Source organism: Schistocerca nitens, chromosome 2 (genome assembly GCF_023898315.1).
Source record: "Schistocerca nitens isolate TAMUIC-IGC-003100 chromosome 2, iqSchNite1.1, whole genome shotgun sequence".
Lineage (NCBI taxonomy): Eukaryota > Metazoa > Arthropoda > Insecta > Orthoptera > Acrididae > Schistocerca > Schistocerca nitens.
The window spans coordinates 1,169,687,395-1,169,709,762 of NC_064615.1; the positions used below are offsets into that span (position 1 = coordinate 1,169,687,395).

At 41.3% G+C, this 22,368-nt stretch overlaps 1 protein-coding gene across 1 annotated transcript in view; it reads left to right on the forward strand.

Annotated features, from left to right (window-relative positions):
- LOC126237509 (uncharacterized) overlaps positions 1-22,368 on the forward strand; it is a 69,572-nt gene that overhangs the window by 38,559 nt on the left and 8,645 nt on the right. Inside the window, exons 8-9 of the mRNA XM_049947670.1 lie at positions 5,254-5,421; positions 13,309-13,446. Coding sequence (XP_049803627.1) covers positions 5,254-5,421; positions 13,309-13,446 — 306 coding nt within the window. The remainder of the gene's footprint in view (positions 1-5,253; positions 5,422-13,308; positions 13,447-22,368) is intronic.

The window sequence follows — 22,368 nt, forward strand, 5'->3', positions numbered from 1 at the left end:
TTTATCAAAGAAATACCTTCACCCTCGACTTTTATAGTCCTGTCTTCCTCAGTTGCGTGTAATATTGTGGTATATTTGCAAACATTTTCATCAGTCACCTAGAAAATCAGATATTTAATGAAATAACCACAAATGAAAGTTTCAGAATCATATATTGGTACAGATACGTGGATGACATCATTTGTCTGGTAGATGAGCCAAGTGAAAAAATAGATGAACTCCATTCAGAAATAAACGAAACTCATCAGAACATAAAATTCACACTAGAAAAAGAAAACGAAAATCAAATAAATTTTCTTGACATTACAATTAAAAAAGAAAATGGTAAACATACATTTAACATCTTTAGAAAACCAACAGCCACAGAAACAATAATACATTCCAAATCCAACCACCCCCACAGCCAGAAACTTGCAGCACTAAGACACATGTTACATAGATTAAACAGAATCCCACTCAGCAAGAGAAACTATGAACAAGAAATGAGTACAATCATACAAATAGCTAGGAACAACGGGTATGACACACATGTGGTACACAAGCTCAATCAAAAAATAAAAACACAAATAAAAAGCAAACACAACAGTTCCACAATACAAAAGAACTCACAAGCTGAAAACTTACAAACACACACAATGACAACACCACACAGAAAAGAACCAGATGGTACACCATGACCTACACACATAAACTAACACACAGAGTTGCAAACATCCTAAAGAGACAGGGCTTCAAAATAGCATATAAGCCTGGGCAAACCCTTCAATCACACCTAAGCCAGCCAGCTACCAAGAGAGACAAATTCCAACAATCATGAATATATAAACTTGAATGTCAAAGTTGTGATGCAGTATACATAGGCATGACATGCAGAAATTTTCAAACAAGATACAAAGAACAAATCAGATGTTGGAAGTATGAAACAAACAATTCCACATTTGCAGAGCATTTAAAACACTACAACCATCATCCAACAAACATGGAACAAGAAATGAAAATAATGAGAATAAGCAACCATGACAAACATCTTATACAAATGCAAGAAAACTTCCATATCCAGAAAGCCATAGCAGAAAACAAACATGTCATAAATGAACAAACACACATCAGCACAGGCTCCCTACTACACTTAGTAAAGGAAATGATAACATAAAACAAAAAATAATTTAAAAAACTCTTCCCCACATCATCTGGAGACACACACACACAGCAATATATATATATATATATATATATATATATATATAAAAAACACCAAAATACACACACACAGCACAAAAAAATATATATCACACCAAAAAACAAGCACACACACACACACACACACACACACACACACACACACAAACGCACACACACACAAACGCACACACAAATGCATACACGAACAGACCACAGATACTTCAATAGTTACACTCATAAGTCTAGCAATAACATTCGATCTTTGGCAAAAACATTTGACAGTCGGCAACAGAAACCAAAACATTGCTTTAAAACAAGCGTTCAGTACATAGTGTTGTGGAATGGGGAGAAAACCGCAAATTGGCGTTCATAAGAAGAAGAACAACACCAAAAATGCAACAGGAGCGTAATATGTAGGAAATTGTCCACGCAACCTGTAAGTACAGTTCAAAACATTACTACGTAATAGGAAATACCAACCACCAGAACTGTTTATAACCTATAGGCACAATGACAAAAATGTAAATACAATAGCTAACATATGTACATATTCCAGGCCACTGATGATGCCTTGCAGAAAATAAAGGCGAAACGCGTATGGCACTAAAATTGTGTTTTATTCAGTTGCTGTCAGACGGTCCATAAGTAAAAATTATTAATATACCTTCACCCTCGATTTAATTAAATTCCTTGAATGTTATTCATATCCATGAAAGATTGCCTCATTTTCAGGTTGGATAACTGCAGACACTTACTAAATCCTTGTTTTGCACGTGTTTAATCATAGTACTTCTTTCCTTACTTAATACTGTACCTTGTTGATTATTGTACGTATTGTAATTTATATAATCAGCCTGTTACCTATATCGCACAGGTATGTTTTGAGAATTGCACATGTGAAGCATTGCTTTACATTGCCAATCTTTTTAAAGGACGGCTAATCCAATGATGGTTCCTTGACTTCCCCTACACCTTGTTTCCCTTATGAAGTGTAAAATCATATCTGCTACTCAGGAGCCTTAACCTTTGATAAATCCCAACTTATGGTCCCCTAAGGGATCTCAGTTTCTTCTTCCATTGTCCTAGATATTAATCTAGTCAGTAATTGGGATTCACATACTGTTTCGCCTACTGTGCGAAAACTTTCGCATTTATCGTTCAGCAGCTTTCGCATTTCTCGGTCCTCGCTCACATGTGAAGTACGTAGATGATATTTTTTTTTTGGAAGGTTGTTGGCATGGCTCTAGTCACATAGATTCTACAGATGAAGTTGAATAGTCGTTTAATCGCAATATTCCGCAAGCATAACATAAATTGGAAAGGACTGTTATCTAACAATTCTGCTTTGTTTTTGCGGAAGTCTTCCAGAGCGTTATAACACTGTGAGTCTAACGGCCAATCCACTATGTTTTCGAATGCAGCTTTCATTTCTGCTTGTCTAATGTCATCCGATAGTCTTTCCCCTCATGTAGGTTCTCAGTGAACTGTTTTCAGCAATCTCCAATCTCTCTCGCTGTCTTTATCTCCCTCCCTCTCTCTGTGTCTCTCCCACTTCTCCCTCCGTTTACCAATGGAATTCTTTCCTAACTCCTACATCCAAATCTCCTGATGTCAGACAGGTTGGTACCAAAATTTGTATATCTATAGAGTACCAACCAACACTCCGATTTAGTTAGTTCTGCGTGCTGTCATCTAGCAGAACTGGCGTAAACGTTAGTTAAAAGTGACACCAGAACTACAGAGCAAATCATTAGCGTCACCGTAAGTAAGTAACGTATGTTGATTACTGGGTGACAACAAGGGGTGCAACAAGGATCACGGTTTTGATCTCCAACGACACCAAACTTTTTACTTTACTATGCGTGAAAGTTTTATATGGGACAATGTGATTATTTCATGTAAATATTGCTGTTCGGAGTTTACAACAACGTTCTCTACAACAACGTTTTCATGGCAGTCTGCCTGCTTTTCGTTGCACTGATAGTTGTAAACAAATAGGGTACACTTGTAGTTTCACAGAATGTACAACAAGAACAGAAAACTAAAGAAACAGTTGCATCACACGTACGGAAGTATTAGAAATAACATCAATTAATAGTAAATAAAATAATAAGATAAATAGTAATTATATAACGTTCGTCTAACGAAGTGAAACCAGACTGCCGTAAGAACATTGCTACAAAGTCCAAAAAGTCCTTTCACATGGCAGGATAATGTTGTACCACATAACAGTTTCACACACACGCAGTTAAAAAAAATTGTCATCAGTGGGGTTTAAACGCTCTACCCTCACACCCAAACGAGATGCAGTTACTCACAAATACACTATTCCTGTTATCAGCAACTCGCGTGATATCTTTAATTAGCGTTTCGCATGTTCTGTTTTAATAAACACTTCATCGACATAGAACGTCTGGTAACGATCTCAGTGTCTGACATCTGGAGGTGGGGTATTAGTTCGTCACCCTTACATTTCATTTCACTGAAGCATTTTTAGAGTTTGCAGTGTGCAAAATGTGTGCTATCTACGATCACTTTTTATTTATTTATACTAAATCTTTCTGCAGTCATTCTACTTTATCGTCCCTCGAAATTAGAGTTACATTGTTTAGCGAGCTGTAACACTGTATTCCGAAATTTCCCTGACTGTTGTGCTTCTTTCCTTCGTCAATCATTTTTGTACCTTTTTTCGTTCGCAAACATCTCTTCCGAGTTGCTTTCGTTGCACAAACATTAGTCTGTTCAACTTTCATGTTTTGTCTTTTCTGAAATCTACTACTGTTCCCGTGAAATTCCCACTCTGACTTTAATTATTGAATTATCTAAATTCTCATACAAGTTCCAATAGCCATTTTATTCCTCAGTACTTCAGTATCCCAATTATTTTCACAGTGTTTGCTCCTAAGAATTCCTTTAAGCCTCCATTTACTCACCATCATAACTAACTCGTTTTTAACTCTACATCCGCTCCTGCATACGTCTTATAATTCATCGCATCCTCTTTCTGGGAATGTTATAATGTAGCTGGAATCCTCCAGTGCTACGTTTCCAGGTATGCACCACCGCCTTCCTCCTTAACCTTCTTAAAGAACAGAAACCCTGAAACACTGAAAAGAATGATAGGTGGCGGCTTCAAATCCCGGTGAGTAACAAAATTCTTTGTCTCATAAGTTCCCTTTTACGTCTAGCTACGGTTGAAATGTTTGAATATCTTACCTATTATTGTGCTCAGTTAACAAACCTATTAGGCCCTGGGTTCAAATCTCCATCCAACACAAAACTTCATTGTACGTCATTTGAAGACTTCAAAATTTAAACAGGCACGCACTTGCTTACCTATGGCTGAACGGTACTTGAGATCTTTCGCATTTAGTATTCACAGAAATTCGTTGCTCGATTGGAGTCCTGGATGCCAGGCTAGATCAAACGTTTTCGTCACGTAACTTCAAGTTGAAACTCAGATTTTGAAATGTCATTTCTTGCAATAAACTTCAGTTTACATGCGCTGAAGACAGCCATCTAATAATAACAGTTTTCCTGAAATTTACGTTTTTGTGACCTTAGTTTGATTGTGGACTGACATTGTTACAGATCAGTTTTCTCAAGTGGCCACTTGCAGTAACCATTTTGTACAGAGAAAAGCCTCCAACAGAAACAGAGCAGTGGAACTACAGGACAGTAACATTACATTGGTGCATACGTATCAGGTGGAGTGGAGTTCAGTGCATTTGGATAATTTTGAGGATGATAGTACCTGAGCTCACCTGTCTAGTAATTCTGTCGCTATGGTTTATACAAGTGCTGCACGTTTGATGTACCTTTTTAACACTTTTCGTTTTGAACTCCCTACTGTGCGGTATTCCGAGAAAGAGTTGTGTGCAGCTCAGGAGCTACAACTAAATGTGATTATGTCAGTAATAAGTCGTTTGCATTGTGTCCACACCTGTCACCCGCCAGTTGCCAGCGTGAGGTCAACCCCTCAGCGGCGCTGGCGGTAGCGAACCGCACCCACATCCGCGCTTGGACGCACCAGCCAGCTCACAGAGTGCCTCTCTCTCTCTATATGTGCAGCGCACCAGCCAATACACACATGAGGCCCAGGAGCGCAATAATAACCACCACCACCACCAGCAGCACTGCAACCACCGACGTCACCGCCGCCGACTCCACCTCTGCTGGCACACACAGACAGAGACCTGCTGCAGCTGTAGTGCCCAAGACGCCTCCACCTAGCAGGCGGTGAGTTCACTCACTATACACACACACATACACACACACACACACACACACACACACACACACACACACACACACATGTTACCATTATGTTGTAGAGAAGGTAGAAAACCTGAAAACGGAAATGTAAAGCCTTAGTCTGGATTCAATGAAGGTCAGCAAGACCAAAAATTAAGAAATGACAACATTTGGTCAGATGAATAATGGGCGGTTTCCTCAGGGTGAGGCAGCAGTGTACCATGAGAGGAAGGTTAATTGAAAATGGGTTGGTAGAGAAAATAGTAAGCTGTTGTGAACATTTTAGTGATTTATTCTGATCAGAATCAGTAAATCAATCCATCACAAATTCAGGCATGTACCTGACATGACACACTGGAAATATAGTCACAGATAGGGAATATGAGAGCGCTGTATGTGTAACACAGTATTTAAAAAGATATGAACACCTGAAAATCATAGGAAATTGGAATTCCGTTGCAGGAATGAGTAAAGACAAGTTTGTGAGAAAATTCATATTCGTTGTTAGAAATAACAAAGGAGAATATATACTAGATTTCCGGATTACATATGTGCTAGTAACAAGAATTACACTCTTCAAGAAATAAAACAAATGCAATAGTCGGCTCAGAAGGTCCGATCTGCCCAAGCTTCTCTGGGTATGGACCAACTTGTTTGGCCGTGCAGTTCTAGTCGCTGCAGTCTGGAGCCGAGCGACCGCTACGGTCGCAGGTTCGAATCCTGCCTCGGGCATGGATGTGTGTGATGTCCTTAGGTTAGTTAGGTTTAATTAGTTGTAAGTTCCAGGCGACTGATGACCTCAGAAGTTAAGTCGCATAGTGCTCAGAGCCATTTGAACCAACTTGTTTGCACCAGTATACAGGTATTTAGGTATAACAGGTATTCGTGATAAACACACATATTCAAAGCCATGCCTCCATACTATATATGATATTACAGTCTGGCAACACATTTAGAGTGCTGAGAGCCTCATATTTAATCTGGGAGGAGATGGTTACGCGTTTGGTGTCTTTGTCACAGAATGGCGTTTGCATCCTCAGGCTTCAGTGATTTGTTGGATGTATTGGAATCTTTGCCTTTCTCTATAGTTTTGACGCTCTGCTGATTCCTCCCCATGGCAGTTATTTCATAATGTCTTCAGGTATATCACACTACGGTGTCCATTCTGCTTGTCACAGTATTCTATATACTGCCGTCTACACTTACCCGTCTGAGTAATTCCATAATGCTTTATGTATTCCTTCACTTACTTCATAACATTCCCCTGTTGCACCACATTTTTATTGCGCCAATTCTCTTCTTTTTTCGTGTCTCCCATGATACAAGATGCATTGTCATATACTGCTGAGCTCCAAATATACGTTCTCAGATATTCCATCACCAAATTGTAGCATATCTTTATTAGGAGTAGCCTTTATTTTCTCTGGAATGATGTGTTTTCTTTTGATATATTACTTCTTATAACAACTTCGCTTTGTCCATCAGTGTGAATTTGGTTCCGAGGTAACAGAATCACAGAAATTCCTTCTTCTTTGATCTCTAATTTCGATGTTAAATTTGTCACTGGTGTTATTTATGCTGCTCTCCAATACATCCGTCTTTCGTTTGGTTACATCATAATTCTGCGCTAATCGAATTGTTTGTTGCATTCAGCAGATATAATAATTCTTCCTCACTTTCGGTGACTGTGGTAATATCATCAGTGAATTTTATCAATGGAATACCCTCACCCTCGATTTTAATTAAATTCATGGATGGTTATTCAATTCCATTAGAGATTGCCTGATTTTCAGTTTGAATAACTGCAGTGACTAAGTGAATCCCTGTTTTACACCTCTTTAATAGTAGAACTTGTTTCTTCACTTTCTTCTGTTCCTTGTTGATTATTGTAGATACAGTAATTTATACAGGTTGTTACAAAAAGGTACGACCAAACTTTCAGGAAACATTCCTCACATACAAAGAAAGAAAATATGTTATGTGGACATGTGTCCGGAAATGCTTACTTTCCATCTTAGAGCTCATTTTATTACTTCTCTTCAAATCACATTAATTATGGAATGGAAACACACAGCAACAGAACGTACCAGCGTGACTTCAAACACTTTGTTACAGGAAATGTTCAAAATGTCCTCCGTTAGCGAGGATACATGCATCCACCCTAAGTAGCATGGAATCCCTGATGCGCTGATGCAGCCCTGGAGAATGGCGTTTTGTATCACAGCCGTCCATAATACGAGCACGAAGAGTCTCTACATTTGGTACCAAGGTTGCGTAGACAAGAGCTTTCAAATGCCCCCATAAATGAAAGTCAAGAGGGTTGAGGTCAGGAGAGCGTGGAGGCCATGGAATTGGTCCACCTCTACCAATCCATCGGTCACCGAATCTGTTGTTGAGAACCGTACGAACACTTCGACTGATATGTGCAGGAGCTCCATCGTGCATGAACCACATGTTGTGTTGTACTTGTAAAGGCACATGTTCTCGCAGCACATGTAGAGTATCCCGTATGAAATCATGATAACGTGCTCCATTGAGCGTAGGTGGAAGAACATGGGGCCCAATTAAGACATCACCAACAATGCCTGCCCAAGCGTCCACAGAAAATCTGTGTTGATGACGTGATTGCACAATTGCGTGCGGATTCTCGTCAGCCCACACATGTTGATCGTGAAAATTTACAATTTGACCACGTTGGAATGAAGCCTCATCCGTAAAGAGAACATTTGCACTGAAATGAGGATTGACACATTGTTGGATGAACCATTCGCAGAAGTGTACCTGTGGAGGCCAATCAGCTGCTGATAGTGCCTGCACACGCTGTACATGGTACGGAAACAACTGGTTCTCCCGTAGCACTCTCCATACAGTGACGTGGTCAAGTTACCTTGTAGAGCAGCAACTTCTCTGACGCTGACATTAGGGTTATCGTCAACTGCACGAAGAATTTCCTCGTCCATTGCAGGTGTCCTCGTCGTTCTAGGTCTTCCCCAGTCGCAAGTCATAGGCTGGAATGTTCCGTGCTCCCTAAGACGCCGATCAATTGCTTCGAACGTCATCCTGTCGGGACACCTTCGTTCTGGAAATCTGTCTCGATACAAACGTACCGCGGCACGGCTATTACCCCGTGCTAATCCATACATCATATGGGCATCTGCCAACTCCGCATTTGTAAACATTGCACAGACTGCAAAACCACGTTTGTGATGAACACTAACCTGTTGATGCTACGTACTGATGTGCTTCATGCTAGTACTGTAGAGCAATGGGTCGCATGTCAACAGAAGCACCGAAGTCAACATTACCTTCCCTCAATTGTGCCAACTGTCGGTGAATCGAGGAAGTACAGTACATACTGACGAAACTAAAATGAGCTCTAACATGAAAATTAAGCGTTTCCGGACACATGTCCACATAACATTTTTTCTTTATTTGTGTGTGAGGAATGTTTCCTGAAAGCTTGGCCGTACCTTTTTGTAACCCCCTGTGTAACCTACTTGAGCTCTATGTCTCAGACGTCTCTTTTCAGTATTGCACATGCGTTGCATTACTTTACATTTTCAATACCTTTACAGGGTGTCTATTCCAATGTTGGTTCTGTGACTCCTCTTACTCCTTGCTTCCCTTATCAAGTGCAAAAGTAGATGTTTCTCTCTGGAGTCTTTACCTTTGTTAAATCCAAAAGTACGGTTCTCTAACAGATCTCGGTTGATTCTACCATTCTTCTACTTATAAATCTACACTCCTGGAAATTGAAATAAGAACACCGTGAATTCATTGTCCCAGGAAGGGGAAACTTTATTGACACATTCCTGGGGTCAGATACATCACATGATCACACTGACAGAACCACAGGCACATAGACACAGGCAACAGAGCATGCACAATGTCGGCACTAGTACAGTGTATATCCACCTTTCGCAGCAATGCAGGCTGCTATTCTCCCATGGAAACGATCGTAGAGATGCTGGATGTAGTCCTGTGGAATGGCTTGCCATGCCATTTCCACCTGGCGCCTCAGTTGGACCAGCGTTCGTGCTGGACGTGCAGACCGCGTGAGACGACGCTTCATCCAGTCCCAAACATGCTCAATGGGGGACAGATCCGGAGATCTTGCTGGCCAGGGTAGTTGACTTACACCTTCTAGAGCACGTTGGGTGGCACGGGATACATGCGGACGTGCATTGTCCTGTTGGAACAGCAAGTTCCCTTGCCGGTCTAGGAATGGTAGAACGATGGGTTCGATGACGGTTTGGATGTACCGTGCACTATTCAGTGTCCCCTCGACGATCACCAGTGGTGTACGGCCAGTGTAGGAGATCGCTCCCCACACCATGATGCCGGGTGTTGGCCCTGTGTGCCTCGGTCGTATGCAGTCCTGATTGTGGCGCTCACCTGCACGGCGCCAAACACGCATACGACCATCATTGGCACCAAGGCAGAAGCGACTCTCATCGCTGAAGACGACACGTCTCCATTCGTCCCTCCATTCACGCCTGTCGCGACACCACTGGAGGCGGGCTGCACGATGTTGGGGCGTGAGCGGAAGACGGCCTAACGGTGTGCGGGACCGTAGCCCAGCTTCATGGAGACGGTTGCGAATGGTCCTCGCCGATACCCCAGGAGCAACAGTGTCCCTAATTTGCTGGGAAGTGGCGGTGCGGTCCCCTACGGCACTGCGTAGGATCCTACGGTCTTGGCGTGCATCCGTGCGTCGCTGCGGTCCGGTCCCAGGTCGACGGGCACGTGCACCTTCCGCCGACCACTGGCGACAACATCGATGTACTGTGGAGACCTCACGCCCCACGTGTTGAGCAATTCGGCGGTACGTCCACCCGGCCTCCCGCATGCCCACTATACGCCCTCGCTCAAAGTCCGTCAACTGCACATACGGTTCACGTCCACGCTGTCGCGGCATGCTACCAGTGTTAAAGACTGCGATGGAGCTCCGTATGCCACGGCAAACTGGCTGACACTGACGGCGGCGGTGCACAAATGCTGCGCAGCTAGCGCCATTCGACGGCCAACACCGCGGTTCCTGGTGTGTCCGCTGTGCCGTGCGTGTGATCATTGCTTGTACAGCCCTCTCGCAGTGTCCGGAGCAAGTATGGTGGGTCTGACACACCGGTGTCAATGTGTTCTTTTTTCCATTTCCAGGAGTGTAGTTACCAATTTGGGTTCGTGAGCTATTTAGCTGATTGTGCGAAAACATTCGGATTTATCGGTCCTCGGCATTCGCATTTATCGGTCCTCGCTCGCATGTAAAGTATTGAGATTATATTGTTTTGCAAGGTTGTTGGTATCTCTCTAGGCTCATAAATGCTATAGATGAAATTGAATAGCCATTTCTTTGCAACATTCGGCAAGCATGATATAAATCCCGAAGCAATGTTTTCTAACAATTCTGCTTTGCTTTTGCGCAAGTCTTCCAGATCTTTGCTAGACTGTGAGTCTAACGGCCAGTCCAGTGGTTTCCAATCCTTCTTTCCAATCTCCTCTTATAATGTCATCCGATATTTCCCCCTCTAATAGAGGTGGTAAGTGAACTGTTTTCAACAATCTCTCTCTTTGTCTCTCTCTCGTCTCTCTGCGTCTAGCAATGAAATTCTTTTCTAACTCTTACACCTAAACCTGTGGATGACTGACAGATTGGTACCAAAGTTTGTATGTCAATATAGTATCAACCAAAACTCTCATAGAGTTATTTCTGTGTGCTGTCAACCAGCAGAACGGGCGTAAATGTTAATTAAAAGTAGCAACAAAACTGCAGAGCACTTCAGAGGTACAACTGTAGATACATAACACATGGTGATTAGTGGGGGAAACTGTTAGAACCATAGAGTCCTGCATCAAGGATTACGGGATTAAACTCCAAGGAAACCAAACTTTTTACCTTATTGTGCATGAAAGTGTTATACTGGACAACGTGCTTATGACATGTAATACTGCTACTCGGAGTTTACAGCAATGTTCTCTTGCAATCTGCCTGCACTTCACCTTTCTGGAAGCAGGAAACGTATAGGATAGATTTACAGTTTCACGGACTATACAATCGTAACAGAAAACTAAAGAAACAAATGCATCACACGTGCAGAACTATTAGTGATAACAGTAATTAAAAAAAAGGAAATAATATGATAAATAGCAAGTACATGACGTCCATCTAACGAAGGGAAGCACACTGCCAAGAGAACAGTGCTACAAACTCCGAAAACCCTTTTTACACGTTAGGAAAATTTTGTAACATATGACAGTTTCACGCGTACGCAGTTAAAAAAAATTGTCAACAGTGGAGTTTAAACGCTCCACCTTCTCACCCAAACGAGATCTATGATGCAATTACTCATAAACACGCTTTTCCTGTGCTCAGTAGCTCTAGTGATGCTTTTAGTTACCTTTTCGCAAGTCCCGTTTCGATAAATACTTCATCGACATAGTACGTTTGACACCGATCAGAGTGTTTGGCATCTGTAGGTTGTGTTATCACACTGGTATTTAATTTCACTGAAGGATGTTCAGAGCTCTCAATGTGCTAAATATTTGGGTCCTAGATCCTGAACCTTTCTGCAGTCATTGTACATTGTCCTCCCTAGAATGTAGAATTACGTTTCTTAGTGACCTGTAATAATGTGTTCCTAACTTTGCCTGACGTCTTTCTTCCATCAATCATTTTATGTACATTTTACCGTTCGCGAAGTTTTCTTCAGAGTTGCTGTACTTGAACCACATCATTAATCTGTTCAACTTTCGTATTTCGCCTTTTCTGACATCAACTGCTGTACAGGTGAAATTCCAGTTGAGTCATTCACAAACGCTTTATCGACAGTCTCAAAGAAATTCAGGTAGCCATTTCATTCTTCAGCACCTCAGTATTCCACTTATTTACACGTTGATTCCTCCTAACAATTCTCTTAAGCTTCCGTTTGCTTACCATCATAACTAACAAGCGGCTGACTCTAAGTCCGCTACTGCATACATCATACAATTAATCGGATTGTATGTCTGGGAATGATACAATACAGGTGGTGGGTTCAAATCCCAGTGAAGTAACAAAATTTTTTATATATTCATTTCAGCTACTGGTGAATACTGGATATCTAACGTATTACTGTGCTTAGTTAACAATCCTAATAGTTGCTGGGTTCAATTACCCATCCAGTACCAAACTTCGTGTTACGACATTTCAAGATTTCAACATGTAAACAAGCACACATTTGAATTTCTGTGGTGAAACGATATTTAAGACCTTTCGTATGTAGTTAACGGTAGTGGTGTGGAACCACCTGCTAACTGATGAGCAAGTCCCCTTCAATAATGATAATACATGTTAAGCTATATGTCTTGAAGTGTCAATCATTATACTTCTCAACGTTTTGAAATGTAATTTGTCCTCAGCATTTGACTATCTGTTAGCATAATAACAGCTATGAAGATAGAGACTCATACAAATGACTATGTGTAGCACATTGTTCGATCTGTACTGTTTTTAGAAGCCACACATCAGGGATTGGTACCCACCCAGTTTTAGGACGTTCATTAGGTAGAGTAAAGGGATAATATCGAAAAGGGAGCATACGAACTGCAAGACAGTTCAGAAACGTGCGTTGCATGCAAACAGGCAGAATCCAATTGAGGTCGTTCGGATACTTCTGTATGATATTGTGATAACTCCTGTGCGGATCTCTCAGGTGCTGCAACTGAACATGATTATGTCACTGGCAAGTCATTTGCACTAGCTGGACCGCTACTCCTATTGTTGGTGTGTGTTCTTCGTTCGTGTGTGTGTGTGTGGCAGTAATGGCTGCAGTGAGACGCCCCCAGATCCTCGTGTGGACATGCCTGCTCACACTGTGCCTCTGTCCGTGTGTGCAGCGCACCAGCCGCTACACAGGTGAGGCCCACCACCAGCGCCACCGCCACCACCTCTGCCGGCACACCCCGCCAGGCTCCTGCCGCTGCTGTGCCGCAAAAGACTCCTGCACCTGATGAAGCCACTGTCTCTCGCATGCGGTGAGTTCCTCCCCCCCCCCCCCCCCCCCACACACACACACCACCTTTATGTGGTAGATAAGATATAAACACCGAAAAGTAAAGTGTAAATGTTCAGTCTAGACTTAATGAGGGTCAGCAAAGTGATCTGGAAATAAAATCAGAACACACAGTCAGATGAACAATGGTGCGGCATCCACAGGATTAGCAAGTTGTATCAGGAGAGAGCGATTAATTACGAATAGGTATGTAGGGAAAATAGTGAGTTAATGTCGACATTTCTGTGATTTATTCTCATCAGAATCAGTAAACAATGCCAACAATAATTCAGGCATGTTAGCCAATGTCATACGAATAAACTCTAGCGATAGGGAGAGAGTATGACTACACTGAATCTACGTAAAAAGAGATGAACGTCTAATACTCTTGGCGCATTGCAATGTTCTAGTAGAGGTCGGATAAGCACATGTTTATGAGATCATTTGGTGTGGTTAGTAGGAATGAGAATCCTATTATTTTACATAGAATGTCTGCTAGTAACAATAAGTACACTCATCAAGCAACAAACAGAAGCAAATGTCGGCAAAACCTAGCTTGTCAGGGTGTGGATCACCTTGGTCGCTCCACCGTACTATGGGGTAACAGCCATTCCCGGTAACCACACATATGCAAAGCAGAAACTCTGCCTTTTGTCGATGATGTTTCTGTCTGTTGGAATAACAGATTTAGAGTGTCATGGGCACAAGAAATCCCCAACTATTTGTGCTATGCATTCTCATCTCTGTCTTGCCCTACAGTTTTTACACTCTTCAGCTTCCTCTGGTACTATGGCAGTTGTTTCCTGATGCCTTCACACATTACGCTGCCTCTTCTTCTTGTCACCTTTTCCATGTATCGCTATCCTTACATATTCTGCAGAGACCTTCAGTAGTTGCTCTCTTATGGCTCCACCTAATTTCAATATCCTTCCATATCAACTAATTTAGAATGCTCCGATTCTCTTCCTGCTTTTCCCACAATCTACGATTCATTTTCACACAGTATTGTGCTCTAAATATACAGTATATTCAGATGTCTCTTCCCCAGTTAAGGCTTATCTTTGGTACCAGTAACTTTGTTTTGTGAGGAATGTCCTGTTTCCAGTACTACATTACTTTTTACAACAACCTCGCTTTGTCCCTCAGCATAAATTGCCTTCACAGGTAGGAGAATCCCTACAGTTCGTCTACCAGTCCAGTGAAACTGTCAGAAAAAAAGCCTGTACCTTGAAAAAGGTGGGGCAGAATATTTTATTTTTTTAACTCGTTTGTATTGTTGAAAAGGTTAGAAAACCAAGTTTTTCCAACAAAATTTCTCTATGGAAATCTTTCTGCAGTCAAAAAACTTTGAAAATTTCGGACTTTTTCAGTTTTTTCAAAATATCTCAGTTTCATTTGCTCCTATCGCTTTGACGTCTAGTTTATTTTTTAAAGAGCACAAAATTCTCTACAAATCTGATTGTTACCATTTTTTTCTACTCCCAGTATCTAAGCGCGTCAAAAAATACCAATTTTTCAAATTTCGAGCAAAGTGCCGAATTACCTAATTTTAGAACACTGTTATTTCAGTTTCTATTTGTGTAGTATAAACATATTACTCATCATGTTATTCATTGGAATTTACCATCTCACTCTGCTGCAGGACCAGGACAAACAGCATCATATTCAGTAACTACGAACACATTCACGATGGATTGCGTGAAGTTCATTTGTGTTACAATATGTAATACGATTGCATGCAGGTGCCGTACATTTTCTACAGTTGATTGACGTTAATTATCAGTTATAAGAAAAAGTATGTAAGAATTGTTCTTTAGCGGACAAAAGCGTATTTATACTTTGGCGGGCGGAAGGCGATTACCTCTGGTGATTGTTCACAGCGCGCTGACAGCTATTAGCACACAACAATAAGGGTCCTACAGTTTGGAGTCGCTTCCATTAAGTATATGTTGTGGTGCTGAAAATGAGTATGTCTGACATGAATTTGTGTTTCATTTGCGAAAAAAATTGTGGTGAGTGGTGGACGCAATGTGAAAAAGAAAGGACTGAGCACACTTATCGATTGTAGTGTTAAAGAAAGGGAGTCTGGTCACACCCGTTTTTTGGAAACGCTCAGTGAAGTGATGGTGCATGAAGCATGCTACAAGAAGTACATTAATGAGAGAATGATAGCAGCTAGCCTCCGACATCCTCAGGAACCAACAGGCGTGCTACGTCGGTCGCAGGAAAAAGGTCAGTTCAATTTCAAAGTGAAATGCTTCTTATGTGCAAAAGGGAAGTCCGTTGACTTTTTAACCAAGCAGTTAAGATTGCCATATGCCAAACGAAATTTTGTTTACAAAGTAATGAAATTGGAAGTGCAATCGACAGTATTAGAACAGGCTAAATGACGTGGTGATGAATTTGGTCAACAAGTGATAGAGCGGATTCAAAATGTAAATGGTTTGGTTGCTGCAGATGGGTGGTACCACAGATTTTGTTACAGGAAGTTCTTTCACCGTGTTTCAGCTGCTGGACAGAAACGAGGTTACCGACCTGCAACACAGGTAGATGAAGGCATGGAGGCTATATTTGCCTACCTGGAAACCAATACGGAAGAATGCCAGTTTTCTATGGACGATCTGTTAGAGCAAATACCCACAACATCTCGTCCTGATATTCGAACTGTCAAGGCTCGTCTTTTCCAGAAATATGGTGACGATGTGGTGGTAGCTGAAACAGCTTGAAAGCCAGTAGTCGTATGTTTCAAGAATGTTGGGCACCAACTACTCAGTGAAAATTGGTACACCAAAAGAAATTCAGATCCTCAGCAAGAAAGACTACGAATCGTCAAAGCAGCTGCAAATATCATATTAGACTATATAAGATCAGTAATGTTGTTGTTGTTGTGGTCTTCAGTCCTGAGACTGGTTTGATGCAGCTCTCCATGCTACTCTATCCTGAGCAAGCTTCTTCATCTCCCAGTACCTACTGCAACCTACATCCTTCTGAATCTGCTTAGTGTATTGATCTCTTGGTCTCCCTCTACGATTTTTACCCTCCACGCTGCCCTCCAATGCTAAATTTGTGATCCCTTGATGCCTCAAAACATGTCCTACCAACCGATCCCTTCTTCTAGTCAAGTTGTGCCACAAACTTCTCTTCTCCCCAATCCTATTCAATGCCTCCTCATTAGTTACGTGATCTACCCACCTTATCTTCAGCATTCTTCTGTAGCACCACATTTCGAAAGCTTCTATTCTCTTCTTGTCCAAACTGGTTATCGTCCATGTTTCACTTCCATACATGGCTACACTCCATACAAATACTTTCAGAAACGATTTCCTGACACTTAAATCTATACTCGATGTTAACAAATTTCTCTTCTTCAGAAACGCTTTCCTTGCCATTGCCAGTCTACATTTTATATCCTCTCTACTTCGACCGTCATCAGTTATTTTACTCCCTAAATAGCAAAACTCCTTTACTACTTTCAGTGTCTCATTTCCTAATCTAATCCCCTCAACATCACCCGATTTAATTTGACTACATTCCATTATCCTCGTTTTGCTTTTGTTGATGTTCATCTTATATCCTCCTTTCAAGACACTGTCCATTCCGTTCAACTGCTCTTCCAAGTCCTTTGCTGTCTCTGACAGAATTACAATGTCATCGGCGAACCTCAAAGTTTTTACTTCTTCTCCATGAATTTTAATACCTACTCCGAATTTTTCTTTTGTTTCCTTTACTGCTTGCTCAATATACAGATTGAATAACATCGGGGAGAGGCTACAACCCTGTCTCACTCCTTTCCCAACCACTGCTTCCGTTTCATGCCCCTCGACTCTTATAACTGCCATCTGGTTTCTGTACAAATTGTAAATAGCCTTTCGCTCCCTGTATTTTACCCCTGCCACCTTCAGAATTTGAAAGAGAGTATTCCAGTTAACGTTGTCAAAAGCTTTCTCTAAGTCTACAAATGCTAGAAACGTAGGTTTTCCTTTTCTTAATCTTTCTTCTAAGATAAGTCGTAAGGTTAGTATTGCCTCACGTGTTCCAACATTTCTACGGAATCCAAACTGATCTTCCCCGAGGTCGGCTTCTACCAGTTTTTCCATTCGTCTGTAAAGAATTCGCGTTAGTATTTTGCAGCTGTGACTTATTAAACTGATAGTTCGGTAATTTTCACATCTGTCAACACCTGCCTTCTTTGGTATTGGAATTATTATATTCTTCTTGAAGTCTGTGGGTATTTCGCCTGTCTCATACATCTTGCTCACCAGATGGTACAGTTTTGTCATGACTGGCTCTCCCAAGGCCATCAGTAGTTCTAATGGAGACGTTTGTATTCCTTTTTGCCTGCTTCATTTACTGCATTTTTATATTTTCTCCTTTCATCAATTAAATTCAATATTTCTTCTGTTACCCAAGGATTTCTATTAGCCCTCGTCGTCTTACCTACTTGATCCTCTGCTGCCTTCACTACTTCATCCCTCAGAGCTACCCATTCTTCTTCTACTGTATTTCTTTCCCCCATTCCTGTCAATTGTTCCCTTATGCTCTCCCTGAAACTCTCTACAACCTCTGGTTCTTTCAGTTTATCCAGGTCCCATCTCCTTAAATTCCCACCTTTCTGCAGTTTCTTCAGTTTCAATCTGCAGTTCATAACCAATAGATTGTGGTCAGAATCCACATCTGCCCCTGGAAATGTCTTACAATTTAAAACCTGGTTCCTAAATCTCTGTCTTACCATTATATAATCTATCTGATACCTATTAGTATCTCCAGGATTCTTCCAGGTATACAACCTTCTTTTATGATTCTTGAACCAAGTGTTAGCTATGATTAAGTTATGCTCTGTGCAAAATTTTACAAGGCGGCTTCCTCTTTCATTTCTTCCCCCCAATCCATATTCACCTACTATGTTTCCTTCTCTCCCTTTTCCTACTGACGAATTCCAGTCACCCATGACTATTAAATTTTCGTCTCCCTTCACTACCTGAATAATTTCTTTTATCTCGTCAAACATTTCATCAATTTCTTCATCATCTGCAGAGCTAGTTGGCATATAAACTTGTACTACTGTAGTAGGCATGGGCTTTGTGTCTATCTTGGCCACAATAATGCGTTCACTATGCTGTTTGTAGTAGCTAACCCGCACTCCTATTTTTTTATTCATTATTAAACCTACTCCTGCATTACCCCTATTTGATTTTGTATTTATAACCCTGTAATCACCTGACCAAAAGTCTTGTTCCTCCTGCCACCGAACTTCACTAATGCCCACTATATCTAACTTTAACCTATCCATTTCCCTTTTTAAATTTTCTAACCTACCTGCCCGATTAAGGGATCTGCCATTCCACGCTCCGATCCGTAGAATGCCAGTTTTCTTTCTCCTGATAACGACGTCCTCTTGAGTAGTCCCCCCCCCCCCCCCCGGAGATCCGAATGGGGGACTATTTTACCTCCGGAATATTTTACCCAAGAGGACGCCATCATCATTTAATCATACAGTAAAGCTGCATGTCCTCGGGAAAAATTACGGCTGTAGTTTCCCCTTGCTTTCAGCCGTTCGCAGTACCAGCACAGCAAGGCCGTTTTGGTTAATGTTACAAGGCCAAATCAGTCAATCATCCAGACTGTTGCCCCTGCAACTACTGAAAAGGCTGCTGCCCCTCTTCAGGAACCACATGTTTGTCTGGCCTGTCAACAGATACCCCTCCGTTGTGGTTGCACCTACGGTACGGCCATCTGTATCGCTGAAGCACGCAAGCCTCCCCACCAACGGCAAGGTCCATGGTTCATGGGGGAAGAAGATCAGTAATGTACGATGTAAAACAGTACCCTCCCTCATGCTCTTATCTGTCTCAAGTGCGCTAAAGTGCGATATTACAAGTATTACACACCCAGAACTGTCAACATTTTTTAGTAACTGACAATGCATTTTAATTGTAATAAAGCTACTTATTGTTAATGTCAACTGTGTGGCTTTTATACACAAGAATAATTACCTACGTAATTAGGGTGCCTATTGCAGCTAATAATAGTTCAGTTTCCTGAGACAATTTATTTTGTGTGCGTGTGTATGTGTGTGTGTGTGTGTGAAATACCAGGGCTGAGGTGGCCCATAGTGAACTTCAGGTAGTGATATAAGAATCACAAGAGTTGGGTGCCCAGTAATCCTCATGTTGCATACATAGAAAATGAATACCTGAAAGTGAGGTGGTAAATTCCAACATATAACATGATGTATAATGTATTTATACTACACAAACAGAAACTGAAAAAATAGTGTTCAAAAATAAGATATCTTGCCACTATGCTCAAAATTTGAAAAATTGGTGTTTTTTGAGGCGCTGTAGCGCCTTAGAGATTGGCAGTAGAAAAAAATGGCAAGAATGAAATTTGTAGAGAATTTTGTGCTCTTTAAAAAAGAAAATAGACGTTAAAGCGATAGGAGCAAAAAACTGAGATATTTTAAAAAAACTGAAAAAAGGCCGAAATTTTCCAAGTTTTTTGACTGCAGAAAGTTTTCCCAAGCGAAATATTTTTGGCAAAACTCGGTTTTCTGATCTTTCCAACCATATGAACGAGTTGAAAAAAGAAACTCTTCTACCCCACCTCTTGCAAGGTATATGTACTATTTCACTGGACCATACTTCGTTGTCCTTAATCCTGATCTGCCGCCAATGTTATTCCTGCTGCTCCCCAATGCTTTCCTCTTTCTTCTGTTCATAATCCCTAATTAGGCGCTTATTCGACAGTTCATTACATTCAGAAACTCCGATGATTCGTTCTGTCAGTGAACACAGAAATATCGCCAGTGAATTTTAACAATGAAATCCTTTTCACCCTGAAATTTAATTAAATTGCTGGAAGTTTCTTCACTTCCACCAACGATTCTTCAGAGGACATTTATGGACGCTACCTGCATCCCTGTCTTGCATCATCTTTAATCAGAGTACCCATCCTTGTTGTTTATTGTCCATATTATACGTTATCTGCTGTTCCCTATCTCTTATACCTATTTTTTTAGATTTTGTAGATTTTCACTGTGTCCTAAAGTTCGACAAATTCAATTAAGACCTCTTGATTTTTCTTACACAGTCCTTCCACTATCAAGTCGAAGGTCAGATCGGCCTCTCTGGATCCTTTACTCCAGATTAAGCGTCCTCAAACACATCCTCAGCTTTGTCATCCGTTTCTTCTGCATGTTATTATTCTTATCAGTAATTTGGATTCATGACATGTTCAGCTCATTGAGCGAAAGCTATCACCCTTATCGGCTCCTGCTATCTTCCGTAGTGTCTGGATGGTTTTTTTCCGTTGTTCTAACTTAGGGATTCTACGCACAACCTTGAATAGACTTTCTATTGTCACCTTCCCCAACGATCATGTAAATTCTGAACGAAGGTTAACTAACCATTAGGCGTTGTTTGTGTGCAAGTTTCGCAAAGCTCTGTTAAATTCTGAGTCTAATGGCCAGTCCCCCACGCTTTCCAGTTCGGCTTCCATTTCTTCTTCTGTCACGTCATCTGATAGTTCCTCCCACTCAAAGAAGTCTTTAACATACTATTTTCTGCCGTCTACTCTCTCCTGCACATTTAACAGTGAAATTTCTTTCTAACTCTTAAAGTCGTCATTCTTGCATTTAACTTCACTGAAGGTTGTTCCGACTTTTCTATGTGCTGAATGTATCCTTCTCACGACATTTCCTTTTCGATTTCTTCTGATTCTTCCTGCAGCCATTCCATTTTTACTTTCCTGAAACTTCCGATTGATTTGATCCTTAGTGGCACGTAATGCTGTCTGTATTCCTGTCTTTCACTGAATATTGTTGTACCTTTTCTTTTCATCAAACAGTTTAAGTATTTTCTCTGTTTGACAGGGTTTCTTCAGAGTTCCTTTCTTGTAGGTACATTTGTCTGCCAAACATTGGTTATTGGCTTCTTCAGAGATGTCAGTCACTGTATGTCTGAACTTCCAACTATGGCATTCATTATCGCGCTGTCTACAGCCTGATAGAAGTTTAAATTCCCATTCCATTTCCCGTTACTGCAGTATCCCATTTATTTACATATTGATTCCTTATGACAATTCTCTTAAGCGTCACTTCACTCATCGTCATAAGTAAATTGTGATATGACTCTACATCTGTTGCTGGGTACACCTTACAAATCAATATCTAGCCGGCTGCTGGGGCCGAGCGTTTCTAGGCGCTTCTGTCCGGAACCGCACTGCTGCTGCGGTCGCAGGTTCGAGTCTTGCCTCGGGCATGGATGTGGATGTCCTTAGGTAAGTTAGGGTTAAGTAGTTCTAAGTCTAGAGGACTGATGACCTCAGATGTTAAGTCCCGTAGTGCTCAGAGCCATTTGAACCATTTTTTGAACGAATATCTAATTTCGGGATGTCTGTCTGGTCATGATGTACTCCGGCTGGAATCGTCTTTGCCAACTGTGCCTCTGCCACCCTTCTTAAAGTCCGAAAACACTGAGACACAGAATCAGTCATACAAATGTAAGAGAATACATGGTGCAGACTTGCAACTAGTCCGCCATCCAGAACATGTGGTGGAATGGTGCAGGAGAGCTCTTCCGCAGGGAGCGACGTGGACAGAACCCTCTGCTAATTAAAAAGCAGGTCACAGAAAATGCACTTAAGTGATCATTGTGCGTGGTAAGCCAAGTTTATTGAAATGTTACCAAGAAAAAGAAAAAAAGGGAAAAAAAAAGTTTCTGTCCGACAGTGCACAATTATTTGAAAAATGATTGTTCAAGTAAGAATTGGATTAAGAGCTTGAGGCGTTAATGATGACTTTTTCAGTATCGATATGTCACTGATCCTTACTACTTGACTGTCTTCTACTGTTATCACAGCTATGAAGTTACTACATTCATTTACCAAGCATAATGCGGCAACTGTA